The 15092-nt window shown below is 41.5% G+C and overlaps 1 protein-coding gene across 7 annotated transcripts in view; it reads left to right on the forward strand.

Moving 5' to 3' along the window:
• Positions 1-15092, forward strand: part of TENM3 (teneurin transmembrane protein 3) — a 433328-nt gene that overhangs the window by 316196 nt on the left and 102040 nt on the right. For all 7 annotated transcript variants that reach the window (XM_059384375.1, XM_059384378.1, XM_059384376.1 and 4 more), the window contains 5 exons: positions 3022-3236; positions 9023-9233; positions 9766-9867; positions 10063-10257; positions 11444-11644. In XM_059384375.1, the coding sequence (XP_059240358.1) occupies positions 3022-3236; positions 9023-9233; positions 9766-9867; positions 10063-10257; positions 11444-11644 (924 nt within the window). The remainder of the gene's footprint in view (positions 1-3021; positions 3237-9022; positions 9234-9765; positions 9868-10062; positions 10258-11443; positions 11645-15092) is intronic.

A 15092-nucleotide genomic window follows, 5' to 3' on the forward strand; every position in this document is an offset into this window, starting at 1 on the left:
CCCCGCGGATGACCATCAGTTTATTCTCTGGAGTTAAGAGTCTGCCTCTTGGTTTGTTTCCCTCTCTCTCTCTTTTTCCACTTGATTCATTTGTTTCATTTCTTAAATTCCACGTATGAGTGAAATCCTGTGGTATTTGTCCTTCTCTGACTTATTTCACTTAGCCTGATTCTCTCTAGATCCATCCACAGCATTGCAAATGGGAAGATTCCCTTATTTTTATGGCTGAATGGGAACTGCATTGTGTCTATATACCACATTCTCTTTTTCCAGTCTTAGGTCGGTGGGCACCTGGACCACTTCCGTAACTGGGCTGTTGTAAAAAAGCTGCAGTGAATGTCAGCAGGAGTGTATCCCTTGGCCTTACTGTTTCTGTATTCCGTGGGTGAATACCCAATAGTGGGATCACTGGATCATAGTATCATTTTATTTTTAACTTTCCGAGGAGCCTCCATACTGTTTTCCAGAGTGGCTGCACCACTTTGTACTCCCACCCACAGTGCAAGAGGGCACCTTTATTCCACGTCCTCACCAACATCTGTTGTTTCTTGCACTGTCGATTTTAGCCAATCTGACAGGTGTGAGATAATGTCTCATTGTGGTTTTGATTTGCATTTCCCTAATGATAGGTGACGTTGAGCATCTTTTCATGTGTCTGTTGGCCATCTGGGTGCCTTTGGAAAGGTGTCTTTCATGTTGGAGACCAGACTGTTAAGCTGGCCTTCAGGGCCTTCCACAAACTGATCTCATTCTCCCTTTCTAGTCGAATCTTCTGTTACTCCCATAACAGACCCATTACTGTCTCCCATTCACTCAGTATACTCTGACGGCCACATGCTTTACATATGTTGCCTTATGTAATTCTTACAGTAGTTCTGTGATTGCATTATTATCACCCCCATTTTACAGATGAGGTTTAGAACCAGAGATTTAATATTTTCCTTAAGAGCAGGGCACCTGGGTGGCTCAGTGGCTTAAGCCTCTGCCTCCAGCTCAGATCATGGTCTCAGGGTCCTGGGATCGAGCCCCATGTCGGGCTCTCTGCTCAGCAGGGAGCCTGCTTCCCCCTCTCTCTTCCCCTGCCTCTCTGCCTACTTGTGATCTCTGTCTGTCAAATAAGTAAGTAAAATCTTTAAAAACAATTTTTTCCTTAAGAGCACCAGTCAGTTATTGACAGAGCCAGGATTCAAACCCAGTTTGACTGTCTCCAAAGCCAGTTTTCCTAAATTCTTTTCTAGCCATATGGATCTCTCTGTTCACCATCACTGCAATACACAGCCAATTACACATCCATGGTTTGTTTGTTTGTTTAAAGATTTATTTATTTATTTGAGAGAGAGAATCTCAAGCAGACTCCCCACTGAGCATGGAGACTGACGTGGGGCTCGATCTCACAACCCCGAGACCATGACCTGAGCCAAAATAAAGAGTCAGACACTTAACTGACTGAGCCACCCAGGCACCCCTGCACTCCCAAGTTTTTAATCATAATGTTTACACCAAGTCAAAAACCTTACCCTACCTGTCCTTCAAAGTTTACCTCGGAGTTTAACACGTCTGTGAACTTTTAGCCACTAGCCTACAGTGATACCACCTTCTTCTGACCTGTAACTATATATGGCTTTAGATGGTCCTTAAGCTCATCAAATTCATGGTGATGTTTTCCCAGCCATATAATTCGTTGCTTGATGGCAGAAACCATGGAAGCCAGGGTGGATAAGCAGACATTTCTATCACGTGTAGTCCTATGTCCCTGGTAAATGCTCAAACATGGATTCAATGTTAAACTAATAACTTTTCATACATAGAAAACTCTGTCCTCCTGTCATTAGAGTAAGATAGTTCACAAGTCTGTGATCGAAATTAAACCCTCTAACTTTCCAATTGACAACTCTGGAGGCTGTTTTGTAGTTGATGCTACATAATACTATGTAATACCTGAATTCATAGGAACATTAAAAAAATCATAGTAAGTCACCTTTGTGACTTTAAGTAGTTTGAATGGACAGAGGAACATTTTCCAGTTTCATCCTGTCCCTCAGCCTTCATGGGACTTCTCTGAATAAAAAACAATGTGGTTTTATTTCTATTTAAGGCAAATGGTAAAGCCTCCTCTATCACATGCCCTGTCAGAACCATGAGAAAGAACCTTAGCAAGAGGGAAGGAGGGGGAAATCATACCCAAAAATATGAGTCTTGGATCTGTTTCCAAAAATCAGGAACTGGTAGAGACTTAGGAAGGACAGAGCTTTTGTTCCTTGGTTGAAGGTCATTGAAAGGGGTAAGACAAGTATGCTTGGTGAGGCTATGAGTGAAACTAAGATGAGGGCCAAAAGAAAGAGAAACGTTATGACAGCCTGCCTCACTAATTTTGTGAGAATCTGAATTTTTCCCTCCCTCCCTCCCCCGCCTAATGTCCCCACTACCCGTTCTCTGCCTCCTTTCCAGCATCTTGAGTTTTTATTCACTCTAACGCAGAGTTCAGAGTGAACTACATGAATCCGTGCCATTGATTGGTTTTGTTGTTTGCTTAAAGATTGATTTGGAAATCTCCATAATCCATTCTGCCTTAATTTACACTTTGCAGTGCTATGGTACGTTTAGAAGGACTGATTAGTAACAGACTTAATCTCTCCCAAGAAATAACAAGACATATATTTGTAAGATAATTACGTTTCAAGTGATCAAGAAAGACGGTAGGTGTGAAAAGAGTTTCAGTAATAGGCGTACCTTGGGGGAAGTCAAAGGATTTTTACTTAAATATCTTAAAGAATGTGCTAAATCAGAATTCGTTGAACAACAGTAGCTCACAGAAAACCTTTTAAAGTGAAAATTATATTGAAACCTTTCATTTATCAGAAGAAAGAATGCCTGAGCATTTAGTGAAAAGAACTTTCTGAAAGGGAAAGCTATTTTGTTGTTTGAGGCTTTTTGAAGGGGGGGGGGAGGAGCAGGGGAGGGTGTTAGTTGTTGTTGTTGTTTTAATTTTTCATCGTTTTTCAATGGATCTCTTCCATTCAGGAAAATTAGGTGGATTTACCCAAGAAAATAACACCATAGATTCTGGAGAACTTGATATTGGCCGAAGAGCGATTCAAGAGGTTCCTCCTGGGGTCTTCTGGAGATCCCAGCTCTTCATTGATCAGCCACAGTTTCTTAAATTCAATATCTCTCTTCAGAAGGATGCATTGATTGGAGTATATGGCCGAAAAGGCTTACCCCCTTCCCATACTCAGGTAAAAGTAAGCTTTGTTGTCAATAAAATGCAAACTGCTAGTTTGCATTTTTAAAGTTATCCCGTTTCTGAAGTTCAGCTGTTTAAGGGTTGGCCCACTTTCGTATTGATCTTTTACAGTGAAAAGAATTTTGAATGGAGGTTACACTTGAGGTTTTCAAATTAGTAGGAAGAACGGCATTTTCTTCCTGACTTGCGTTAATCGTTATTGATGGACTAAAATGTACTAAAATTTGTGAGTAACTGAATGAATATCGAACATCATCTGAGCACCTAGGAAAACATCATGGATTTTCCAAGTGGTTTACAAAGATTCTGTGAGGATTTCAGAGGATCTTATTCTTTTCATGTAATACATGCACGTAGCATTTTCATCTCAAACATCGTATTCATGCTGTTGAAAATATATCGCATTTTTTCTACTTAATGCCAGACTTACAAGTAAAGAAATTATGGGAACATAAACATAAATAGAGTGACATGAACTTTATCAACTCAAGCCACCATTTCCTCAGAAAAAGGGGCAAGAGAACTTCCGTAGATAACCAAGGCTGATCATCTATGTGTGGTTCTCAAAACAATTCAAGTACCCTTCAGTCCTACATTCAAAGACCTTTAAAGTTGGTCCACTTGCATGAAAATTATGTCACAGTAACAGTCACAGAGAGCTGCTATCAGTAATTCTGTAGGCTTTTTCATAATGTAATACTGGATCAGGGTATTTACATTGGAAACTGTGATTTAAAAGAGGTCCAATTATTCTAGTGCTTTGGTGGCTCAGTCAGTTGGGCATCTGTGTTCCATTTGGGTCATGATCTCGGGGTCCTTGGATTGGGCCCCATGTTCAGACTCCCTGATCAGTGGGGAACCTGCTTCTTTCTCTCCCTCTGCCTCTTTCCCCCTGCTTTTGCTCTCTCTCTCTCTCAAATAAATAAATAAAATCTTAAAAATAAAAAGAGGTTCCTTTATGTCCAAGAGAAATTATTTGAATAACCTACTGTAACTTTGGAGCTCGGACTTTTCCCAGGGTCAACTATTAGGTTAGTCATACAGGAATTCCAAAAATGTAATAAATGGTTAATTAACGCTGACAGTCGGATAAGCCTGAAGTTATACTTGATAACCAGTTTATTTACCCATAGAATTTCATGCAGATTTTAATTTGATTTATGAAATGCAAACTGGAGGATTTTCAGGTATGCTTTAAAGTATGCAATTTTCTGAGAAATGCTTTTTCTATTACCTAGGAATATAAGTTCTAAAGAAAAATTGATCATATACCAATAAAAGAGACCTATCTTTAAAGAAAGAGGAGAAAGAAACTTAAACGTGCTTTCTTTTATGTCACCATAGATCAGAGGAAGTTTCGTATACATGTATAAATTATAAGCAGAGAAATCTTTGAATATCATGCTTTGGTACATTCATTTTTCTGATAACATTTTTCATATCTACATTATTAAAGTAAATGCCTTTGATCCTTGAACATTATATACTCCCCATTGCGGGGGCACCTGGGTGGCTCAGTTGGTTAAGCTTCTGCCTTCGGCTCAGGTCATGATCCCAGGGTCCTGGGATCAAGCCCCACATCAGGCTTCCTGCTCAGTGGGAAGCCTGTTTCTCCCTCACCATCTGCCTGCTGCCCCCCGCCCCCGCTTGTGCTCTCTTTCTCTCTGTCAAATAAATAAGTTAAAAATCTTTAACAGTAAATAAATACTCCCCATCATGTGCCCGTGTCCAGTTTAAACTTCTGATTGCAGTTATGTTTGACACCTGTTTATGTCGTAGGTGACACAGAGCACAAAATAATAACCAGATTGTCTTAAGTAGAAGTGGATCTCTCTAACTTCTCTGAAAGCAGAGAGATTGCATTTATATCAATAGTCCAGTGAAAGAGAGAAAAATTAACTTTTTCACTGGACCCAGATACGTGTTTAAATCACTTTTTTTTGTAACTGAAGAAATATACCTCTGAAGCTAATTAGCACAACAGTGAGCACAGAACCTATACATTCCAGAAAATAAATTCAAAAAGAAAATTGTTGCGTACTTTAAAGATTTATTTAAAGATTTAGGGTTGACTCTTTCTAAGTTCTATATACCATATGAGATTAGGGAAATAAAAAGTGCGGTTTCAGGTTTTCCCATAATTCTTCTGGTATTTAAATACAATATACATGATATCCACTTTTCCTTCCTTCTACAATATATGTGTTTAACTAGATGAAGGCTTTTCTGAATCTCCACAGTTATTAGCGTTCCTTCCTCTGGTTTATTCAAGATCAGCAGAGCAAACAACTGTTTCTGAGTTCCATGTTTAAACATGAAATATGCTATAAAGCGGCCCAAATTGAACATTTCTCTGTTTCTGGGGAACGTTAAATAAATCAACCTGAAATAATTAAAATCGGCCAGCCATTCAGAATAGTCACTTGAGTTTTGAAAGTCTTTGTGACCCTTTGTAAAACTGTCCATTTGATTGTTGCCAAGGAATCAATTGACTTTCTTCTCCCTGATGCCCAGTTCATTCTCCTGGACAGTTAGAAGCCTGAGGAAGCAATTTAACGCTTTACAGTTAACAGTGTACTGACTATCGTTTAAGTACGTTTGCAGGAAGGCTGCTTCCGGATGGTAGCGGAGACCTGAGTTCTGAACGCATACACCCCTACCACTCTTTGACCTTGTGACCCTGAACAAATCACTTCACTTCTCTGCCTCTGTGTCTGTCCAGAAAATGAAACCATTGGATCAGATGATGTCTAAAAATCTCTCCTTCCTCTGTATGTCAATGATTTACAGCAAGACCATGCCACCACCACAAAGTTGATTTAAAAATGGGACCCCTGGGGGGTTCAGTGGGTCAAGCACCTGCCTTAGGCGCAGGTTATGATCTCAGGGTCCTAGGATCGAGTCCCTCATCAGGCTCCCCACTCAGTGGGGAGTCTGCTTGTCCTTCTGCCCCTGCTTGTATGCTCTCTTTCTCTCGAATTAATAAATAAAATCTTTAAAAGGAAATACAGTTAAGTATTCATAGATTCTGAGTTTTCATCCTTTTTTTAAAGATTTTATGTATTTATTTATTTATTTATGAGAGTGAACGAGTCGGAGGCAGAGGGAGAGGGAGAATCAGACTCCTTACTGAGTGGGGAGCCCATGTGGACCCTGAGATCATGACCTCAGCCACCCAGATGCCCTAGTTCTCATCCTTTTAATAACTGAATTGAGTTAAGCATATGGAGATAGCTTAACTGCTCAGAAATGAACCAGCAGGATAGCTTTATCAAGTCTAACTTTTGTTTCATGATCACTTCCCCAAAGTGGTGAGACTGAATGTTATCCGAAAAATAGCTGAAGATCCTAAGACTTGACCCCACAAAAAAAATCCATGTCTCTACCTAATGAATAGGCATTATGAAGTAAAGCCAGTAGCCCAAGTCTGTTCATAAGTGGAGAACTTTTCGCCTGGAGAACAAAGGTTTTAAGTATTTTTGTTCTGTATCATTTGTTTACTTAATGTAGATGTAGGCTTAGGGTTAAACAGAGGACTTGTCGTTAGATATTTGAATAGCCCTCCTGAAGGCCAGTGTGAAGTGCCCTCCAGGAGAGCCTAGGCAGATTCTCAGCAACTGTGGCCTCCCCACCCCACCACTTCCCCCCCCCACCCCACTACCCTCCCTCCAGACTCTGCAAGCCCAGCCTCATTTTATTGTTCACAGTGTGATGCAAATGGTGATTCCCACAATGAAGGTGGGGAGTTTGAAAGACCAGTTAAATCTCCAAGTTTCCTCCCTTTCAGTCTTTCAGTTACTGAGTTTAATATCAGAGGAGAAAAATGTTTATATGCAAAGGAGCCATAAAAAGAAACTTCTCCCTGCTTCTTTGCCATGCTAATATAAATATTTAAATCTGATGAGAAAAACGAATGGCTTATTTGAGATACAGTCACCTTTAGAAAATGCTGCATTCATTTTCCTCTGATAATTTTGGAATACAATTCCAGTGAAAATTTTGCAGGTTAAATATCCACACTAGTGATTATTTTCATCCTTGTAAGATAGAAATGAAGAAAAGTTACTGAATGCTAACCGAGTTAGGACTTTTTTGTGTGTATTTCTCATCGCTACCTGATGTCATGAGATAGTTTTACTACACAAAAAAGTAACCAAAATATGCTTTTACATTTAAATAAAAACTTTAATATGTTGGAAACTGAATCAGATATTCTAAATTCTGTCCAGTAGTAATGTTAGAAGTCTGCAATCATTTCGGTGGCGACACATTTAATCATGAATCTTGGAATCCCGATGGTTGATTTTATTCCAGTTTGATCGTATTAAGGGATTCATATAATAAACTTCTCTTCCAACAGAGCTCTGATAAAATTCCATTTCAGAAATCTATCAGAAAGTAGAGTATTGGTGATTCACAGAGATAGTGCTATAACCTTATATATATTTCACTATAGCGTATTTTTCACCCTCAGGAATAACGTAAAACCGGGTAAGAGTCTATAGAAACTGAATCACTCTACTTTTAAGGAACTTTTGTCCAACAAGTTTATTAAAACCATGTTGGAAAGTCTTGGCAGCGTCTTTCAAACTCACTGCGTTATCTCTGGTTACAGAGCCTTACTCTTAGCGGTCATCTTCTGTATTTTTAATGATCTTTAAATCCTCCAGTTGCATTCTAGGCTACCCCATGCTCATGACTGATCTTCCTAAACCAAAAATTAAGCTTAATGACATCAGCTTCATCATAAGAACTGGGCAGAGTTCCTGCCATCCCCTCAGAACCCCTCTGTTGTTGCATTTTCGGGAGTGGTGAATTATTCTGGACTTGAATTTTTTGGCCAGTACAGAGATGTACAGGCATCTTGATATTGGTTTTTAGTTTCACCATAACTAAGGACAAAGCCATGGGTTTGTCCCTGGTACCTGGGATGGTAACATCATGGTCACAGAGAAAAGCACGGTGAGTGGTAGGAAAGACCTGAGCTTCCTTACAAACCAACTCCACCACTTAGGAGGGATCAAACCCTCCTTGAGCCCCTCAGGGGTTGGTTTCCTTCATCCTTACAGAGGAAATACCAATGCCATCCTAGAAAGGTGGCCACGAGGATTCAGTATTCAGTATTGAGTATTCAGTAAGGATACAGTACTTATCTTGACAGTTGTTACCACACACAGATTAAGTAGGAGACGACCTGAAGAGAGGATCTCCCAGTCTAGAATTAGGTTGCCAGATTTGAAATGTTACTGGCTCATGGTTGTATCCACACACGGCCTGCACTCATTCAACTCTTTATCAGTTGCTAGGTTTAGCTCTATCTCTGGAAACCGATCACCCACTAAGGGGAAAATGGTTTGTGAAGTTTGTACATGACAACAGCGTGCAGTGGGCAGAGTTAGATCATGGTGTCTGGAAATGCTCTCTGTAGAGGGACCTGTCCATCAGGAACCATTTCCAGACGCTGTCTTTTTTTTTTTTTTCTTTTAAGATTTTATATTTATTTGACAGGGAGAGAGATCACAAGTAGGCAGAGAGCCAGGTAGACAGAGAGGAGGAAGCAGGCTCCCTGCTTAACAGAGAGCCCGATGTGGGGCTTGATCCAAGGACCCTGAGATCATGACCTGAGCCAAAGGCAGAGGCTTCAACCGACTGAGCCACCCAGGCAACCCTTGGAGACTTTAGAACAAAAAAATAAAATAAAATAAGTAAACAAACGAGAAGCAGCTGCAACTGAAATGCAGCCAGGCACTAAACCTCTGTCCTTGTCCTGCCCCTCAGTATGACTTTGTCGAGCTCCTGGATGGCAGCAGGTTGATCGCGAGAGAGCAGCGGAATCTGCTGGAGCCGGAAAGGGCAGGGCGGCAGGCGAGATCTGTCAGTCTGCACGAGGCTGGCTTTATCCAGTACTTGGATTCCGGAATCTGGCATCTGGCTTTTTACAATGACGGGAAGAACGCGGAGCAGGTGTCTTTTAATACCATCGTCATAGGTAAGAACGGTCTTCAAAGGCATCTTTTTCCCGGGCTGCAGCCTAAACAGGGAGTTGAATGGAAACTCGGTTGTCTTCTCTGATTGGTATGACTCCTAGGTTGAAATGTGAGACATATTTTTAAATAGTTTATTTATGAATATGTGACATCCCGTGAAGCATTGGGAGGACCTGTTCTTTGGAAGCATCCTGGAGGACGGTGCTTCTTGAAAAACGTTAAAAAATTTGCATTTGTGACGAGCACTGGGTATTATAATGGACTAATGAAACATTGAACGCTCCATCAAAAACTAGGTGCTATACAGTGGCTAACTGAACATAACAAAAAAAAAAAGAAAAAATCTGCATTTCAGATAGTAGTGCTTTACTTTTACTACTCGAATAATCTGAGGGCAAGGAATCCTTTTTTTGGTGATGGAGCGGGCCATCCATCATTCCTTCCATGCTAAGCTAAAACGATCAAAAGGACACCGTTCACCTCGTGCGAGGAGCAAGCCTTACCCTAAGTGTTCCTTTTCTCTCTTTTCTTCAGAGTCAGTGGTGGAATGCCCACGAAATTGCCATGGAAATGGAGAGTGTGTTTCTGGAACTTGCCATTGTTTTCCGGGATTTTTAGGTCCGGATTGTTCCAGAGGTATGCATGTTAGAGCCTTTTCTTAAGCCACTAGAAATAAGCTGTAGAAAGATGAGGAAGGCAGAAAACCAGCAAGCCCAGAAAGGAACGGGGAGAAATCCTGCAAACTCCTCGTTCCGACGACGTGTCGCCTTTCTCTTGGGGTCTCGCCCGAGAAGGTGGCCGCTAATGCCTCTGTCCTGTCTTATTTCACAGCAGCCTGTCCGGTGTTGTGTAGTGGCAACGGGCAGTACTCCAAGGGCCGCTGCCTCTGCTTCAGCGGCTGGAAGGGCACCGAGTGCGACGTGCCCACCACGCAGTGCATCGACCCGCAGTGCGGGGGGCGTGGCATCTGCATCATGGGCTCCTGCGCCTGCAACTCGGGGTACAAAGGAGAGAACTGCGAAGAAGGTAAACGTGCCAAAATTTGCAGAAGCCCGTGCTTGGCTTCCGAAGGGGATGATCTTTGCAGTCTTCGCTCAGGCTGGTGCATGTGTTCACGTGCCTCCTCTTGGAAGCAACTTGGATCTCCTTAGTTAAGGCCGCATTGTTTTGTTCACATTTGAACCTATAAAAGGTGCAAATGCCAGAGATCCCCTTTGCTTTCACTTGGGTGAATCAGTCCTTACCCCCCCACCCCCCACTTTGAGGAAAGAAGCAAACATTTGTGTCTTGAAACCAACAGTGGACTCTTGTTCTGTTCTGTTTCATTTTGTTTTGTTTATCTTCGCCTTTTGGGGTTTTTTGTTTTGGTTTGGTTTGGTTTTTGTTTTGGGTTTTTTGTTTTTGTTTTGTTTTTTACAGTTTTTCACACTGACGCCAGCTTTTAAGTCTAGCATTTTGGCATCTTGAGGAAGATGTACTCATGCACATGATACACGAGTGGAAAAAAGTATGCCCTGGGCTTGTTCCATGACTGTATGTAATCATGATCATCAAGATGCTATACAGTAAAGTGCAGTTGAATTGTTTTCTTCCAAAAGCAGAAAAGCCCCATTTCCGTTCTTCAATCAAATTGATTTTATTGATCTGCCCACAGAAAGTAATGCAATTAAGTCTCTGGAATTAAATTTTCAGGCCATTGACCCTACAAGTGTAAAGTTTTATTGAGTCAAATTGCTAAATTAAATCTCGTCATCTAAAGCACATTAAAGTGAATTAAGAAGGATAGAGAGTATGCAACTCGTTTATTTCCCAAACAGTTTGAGGGTCCCATGCAGCTGCCGGGATTCAATGGTTGTGGATTAGGTCAGCCCAGACAATTCCGTTACAGAGGAGCCAATACTTATTACTATCTGATTAAGCAGAACAGAGAGCAATCGCCTGAAATCTCAGGAGCATATGTATGTGTAATTCGTGAGAATTACGTATCCTTGCAAGTTTCCATTACCTAAATGGCATGATCCTGAATGCCGCATCGTATGATCCGTTTTCGTTTCCAGAAACAAGTTCTTGCAAATGGTAGGGAAAACGATGAGTCTCCAGAAGTTTCATATACACCGGACTGGGATTTAATTCCTTATCCTGCATGTACTACATAGGTGACGCACCTTCTAGATTTAATTATGAAATTGCTCCTCTTTTCTGTCTACTCCAGCTGACTGTCTGGACCCCGGATGTTCCAATCACGGCGTTTGTATCCACGGGGAATGTCACTGCAGCCCGGGGTGGGGCGGTAGCAATTGTGAACTAGTGAAGACCATGTGTCCAGACCAGTGCTCTGGTCACGGAACGTACCTTCAGGAGAGCGGGTCCTGTACCTGTGACCCTAACTGGACTGGCCCAGACTGCTCAAACGGTAAGGCGCATAAGAGCAGGATGATTGGGTGCTTAATATTGTGTAGCTAAAGATGAAGATACTTTAATTTCTAAAAACACACTTATTATATTTAACAGATTTTATTAAAGTTATGATTTATAGAAATACATGCTCCAAGTAATGAAATTCCATTGCCTTATAAGAAGGAACAGGCTAGGTCAATTCGTCATTAAAATTCCTCCTTTAGCAACATGGTGAAGAATAATATTTCATTTGTGCGAAACACTCCGTCTTCCTAACTCTCAAGGCCTGTGTAGAGCTTGGGGATTTAAAAACCCCCGTTATCTTGTAACAGAGAAGCCTCAGTTGAAAAAGTATTTGACACCGTAAGGCTAAGCAGGATCTCAAAAGAGTGTATAGATACAGATATTAGATGTGCAGAGCAGTCCAACACTGATTATTTTTTAATTATAATAGTATGTTTGTAATAAAAATGGCAGGTAGTAATTTTTTTCCCATCAGTCAGTTTGTTACTGAGTAGTAGCTCTGTGCATGGCATGGGGATGAGCTCCATGAGAGTAAAGAATCATTCTTACCCTCTAGGATAGCAGCTTGGCTTTCAAATCTGTGACCGTGACCCACAGCCTCAAACAGTTTTACACTGTGACCTCCTGTGCGTACACCCCTAGACCCACATAAGTGAAACAAAGCTTTACAAAGTGACACACATGGATACTTTTCTTCAAGTATATTCTATTTTTTTTTTAAATATTGGTTGTAGCCCATGAATTAACTCTATGACCACATTCTTCCCACAATGTGAAAAGGTGCTGTTCTAATCTAGAAGACTACAGTTTAACTGGGGAGATGAGATTGAGCACACATGAAATATTTAGAAGCCAATACACCCCAGTTTAATCTTTTATTGCATATCACATGGAATAATATATAAATAAAATCAGCGTTCCGAGGAGCACTCCTGCCTTGATGCACATTGAAAGTTTTCAAGATTTTGATTCACTTTCACTGCCTTCTTTTAAAGATGGCGGTTAGCGTGGGGATAGGAGGAGGTATTTTCTGATGAGGGGAAGAGCCCGAGAAAGTACTTCAGAGCACAGAGTCTGAGATCAGATGCTTGGGTTCATGTCCAACCTCTACTACTTACAGCTGTGAACTTGGGCAGACTACTGTATGTTTTAGTTTACCCATCTGTTAAATGGATTTAATCGGGGCCTTCTTTACAGAGGTGCTTTGGGAATTGCTTGAATTAATGTATATAAAGTACTTAGTTAAGTGAGTACTTAGTTAAGTTAGTCCAGAATAAATTCCAAACATAGCTGCTACCCCGACTGCTGCTACTATTATTACTACTATCACGACTACCGTCAACAAAAATACAGCTATGAAAATAATGTTCCCTATATGGGAGAATCAAGACAAAGTATTTGAAGGCCAAGGTTGGGTGGGGCCCAGTTTCAAGGAATGTAGCTTAGCAATGATAGTTCAGACAACAGAGAATGCACTCGTCATGAGGATGCACGCCCACCACTGTGATGAGAGCCGTATGTGGGAACTCCCCGATTGACTCTATGTCAGAGAGGGTGACGAGTCAGAATTTGATGGCTGGAAGGCAAGTCTGAGCTTTCACTTTCCCAGGGTGTGAAGTTCTGAGAGCATGAATTCCTTTGGAGTTCATAGACGTGAAAAGGATGAATCTGAGGGCCATTTTAAAGGAGACCTAGACAGAGCTTGGTGAAGAGACAGCACAGGAGTTGATGCGAAGAGCCCAGTGTCTGCAACCAGGATGGGCCGGGGCAATGGTCATGGCTCTGGAGAAGACAGGGAAGCTAGGAGGGGGCGAGAGGCCAGGCAGGATGCAGGGGAGGTGATGGAGAGAGACAGGTAAGACATGGAGGAGAGGGTCCCTTCTGTATGGAAAAGTGGAGGAGGAGGAGAAACAGAAGAGGGAGAGGAGAGAAGGGGAAGGAAGAGAAAGGAGAAAACAGAAGGACAGGTCCCTTTAACACTGTTGAGTCCTGGCTTCAGGGAAGGGCGGCTGTCTGTCCCTTAGCCCATCCACACTCCATGCCTTCTTCTCTGAAGCCCTGTGTATAACTGAGTGGTTAAGAGTAAGGAGTCTGGAGCCTGAGTTCAGGTCTTGGGTTGGCCATTCCCTAGGTCTATGGCATTCGATCAGCTATTTAAAATACTCTGTGCCTCGGTTTCTTTACCGGTAACATGGGGTCAATAATAGTGCTACCTTATACAATCATCCTAAGATGGAAATGAGTTAATTATGTGAAAAGCACTTAGAATAGTGCCTTATACATGGCAAGGACTTGGTCAGTATGACCCATTGATAGAAATGGTGGTGGTGATGGTGATCATAGCTGTGGAGGTAGAATCCTATAGGCTAATTTAGCCTCTACAGTTTGTCTTCATATTCTCCATTGATTCGGAGGAGCCTCCACACGAAAGTACTGCTTGACTATGGTTCCCCCAATTGTGAGATTTATAAAATGCAAATTAGTTCATCTATTAGTATAATCTAACGGCATTAACCTAAGAGAAATCCCACTAGGCAGTGAATTAACACGCTTATTTTAAGAAGAAAAAAAGACTAGTATTTTGCAAATCCCTCTTCCCTGGCACTTTGAGAAACTTGGATGACATGACTGCTACCCCCGAACCCTCATGGGCATGAGAGATGTGTGTGCCATTCTTCACCGACTGCAGACTGAGTCCTGGAAGCCCACACTAAAGACGGTTGTGAACAAGCTAAGCTGTGATATTGATGGAAAACTTCTGTTGCCACTCCCAGTAGATACCCTAGGTAAAGGGACAAAGGGACAAGTGATGCACTTTCTTCCTCACATAGTCACTCTCATTTCCCCTCTCTCCCCCTCCCTTCCTCCCTCTGCTTCTTCCCTCCTCCCTGTCTCCTTCCTTCTCTTCCTTCCCTTTCCCCGACCTCCCTCACGTTGGGGCCATACATTTTTGGAGGCAGACAGGTTTATGTTTGTTATTGCTTCGTAGAAATACGAGGTGATTCACAAGAGCTTGGAGAACCAGAAACTTGTTAGAAAGTTCATAACCACTAGAAGAAAGACCACGTACAGGACCAATGAGAATGAAAACAAAGACTAGGGCGTGGGATTATAGAGGATCTTGAATGCCTCACTAAAGAGTTCTAGGAAATCCTCACTGCCCGACATTATCAAGCATAGGTGCAAGGCCTTACTTAAATAACACATTAACTTGTTTTGTCCTCTGTTCTTAAAAATGTATTTTATAATCACAAGCATCAGAATAGGCATTTCATTATTTCTGTTGAGTTTTTATTTCTCTTTCTGTCTTCTATACAAAAAAAAAAAAAAAATGCATGCCACCAAAGGAAAAAAAAAAAAAGAAATCCAATTAAAGTTTATAGATACAATTATTTTTATAGTAAAGCTACTTGGTTCAAGTCTCTTACGCTTCCATCAGT

This window comes from Mustela nigripes, chromosome 18 (assembly GCF_022355385.1).
Source record: "Mustela nigripes isolate SB6536 chromosome 18, MUSNIG.SB6536, whole genome shotgun sequence".
Lineage (NCBI taxonomy): Eukaryota > Metazoa > Chordata > Mammalia > Carnivora > Mustelidae > Mustela > Mustela nigripes.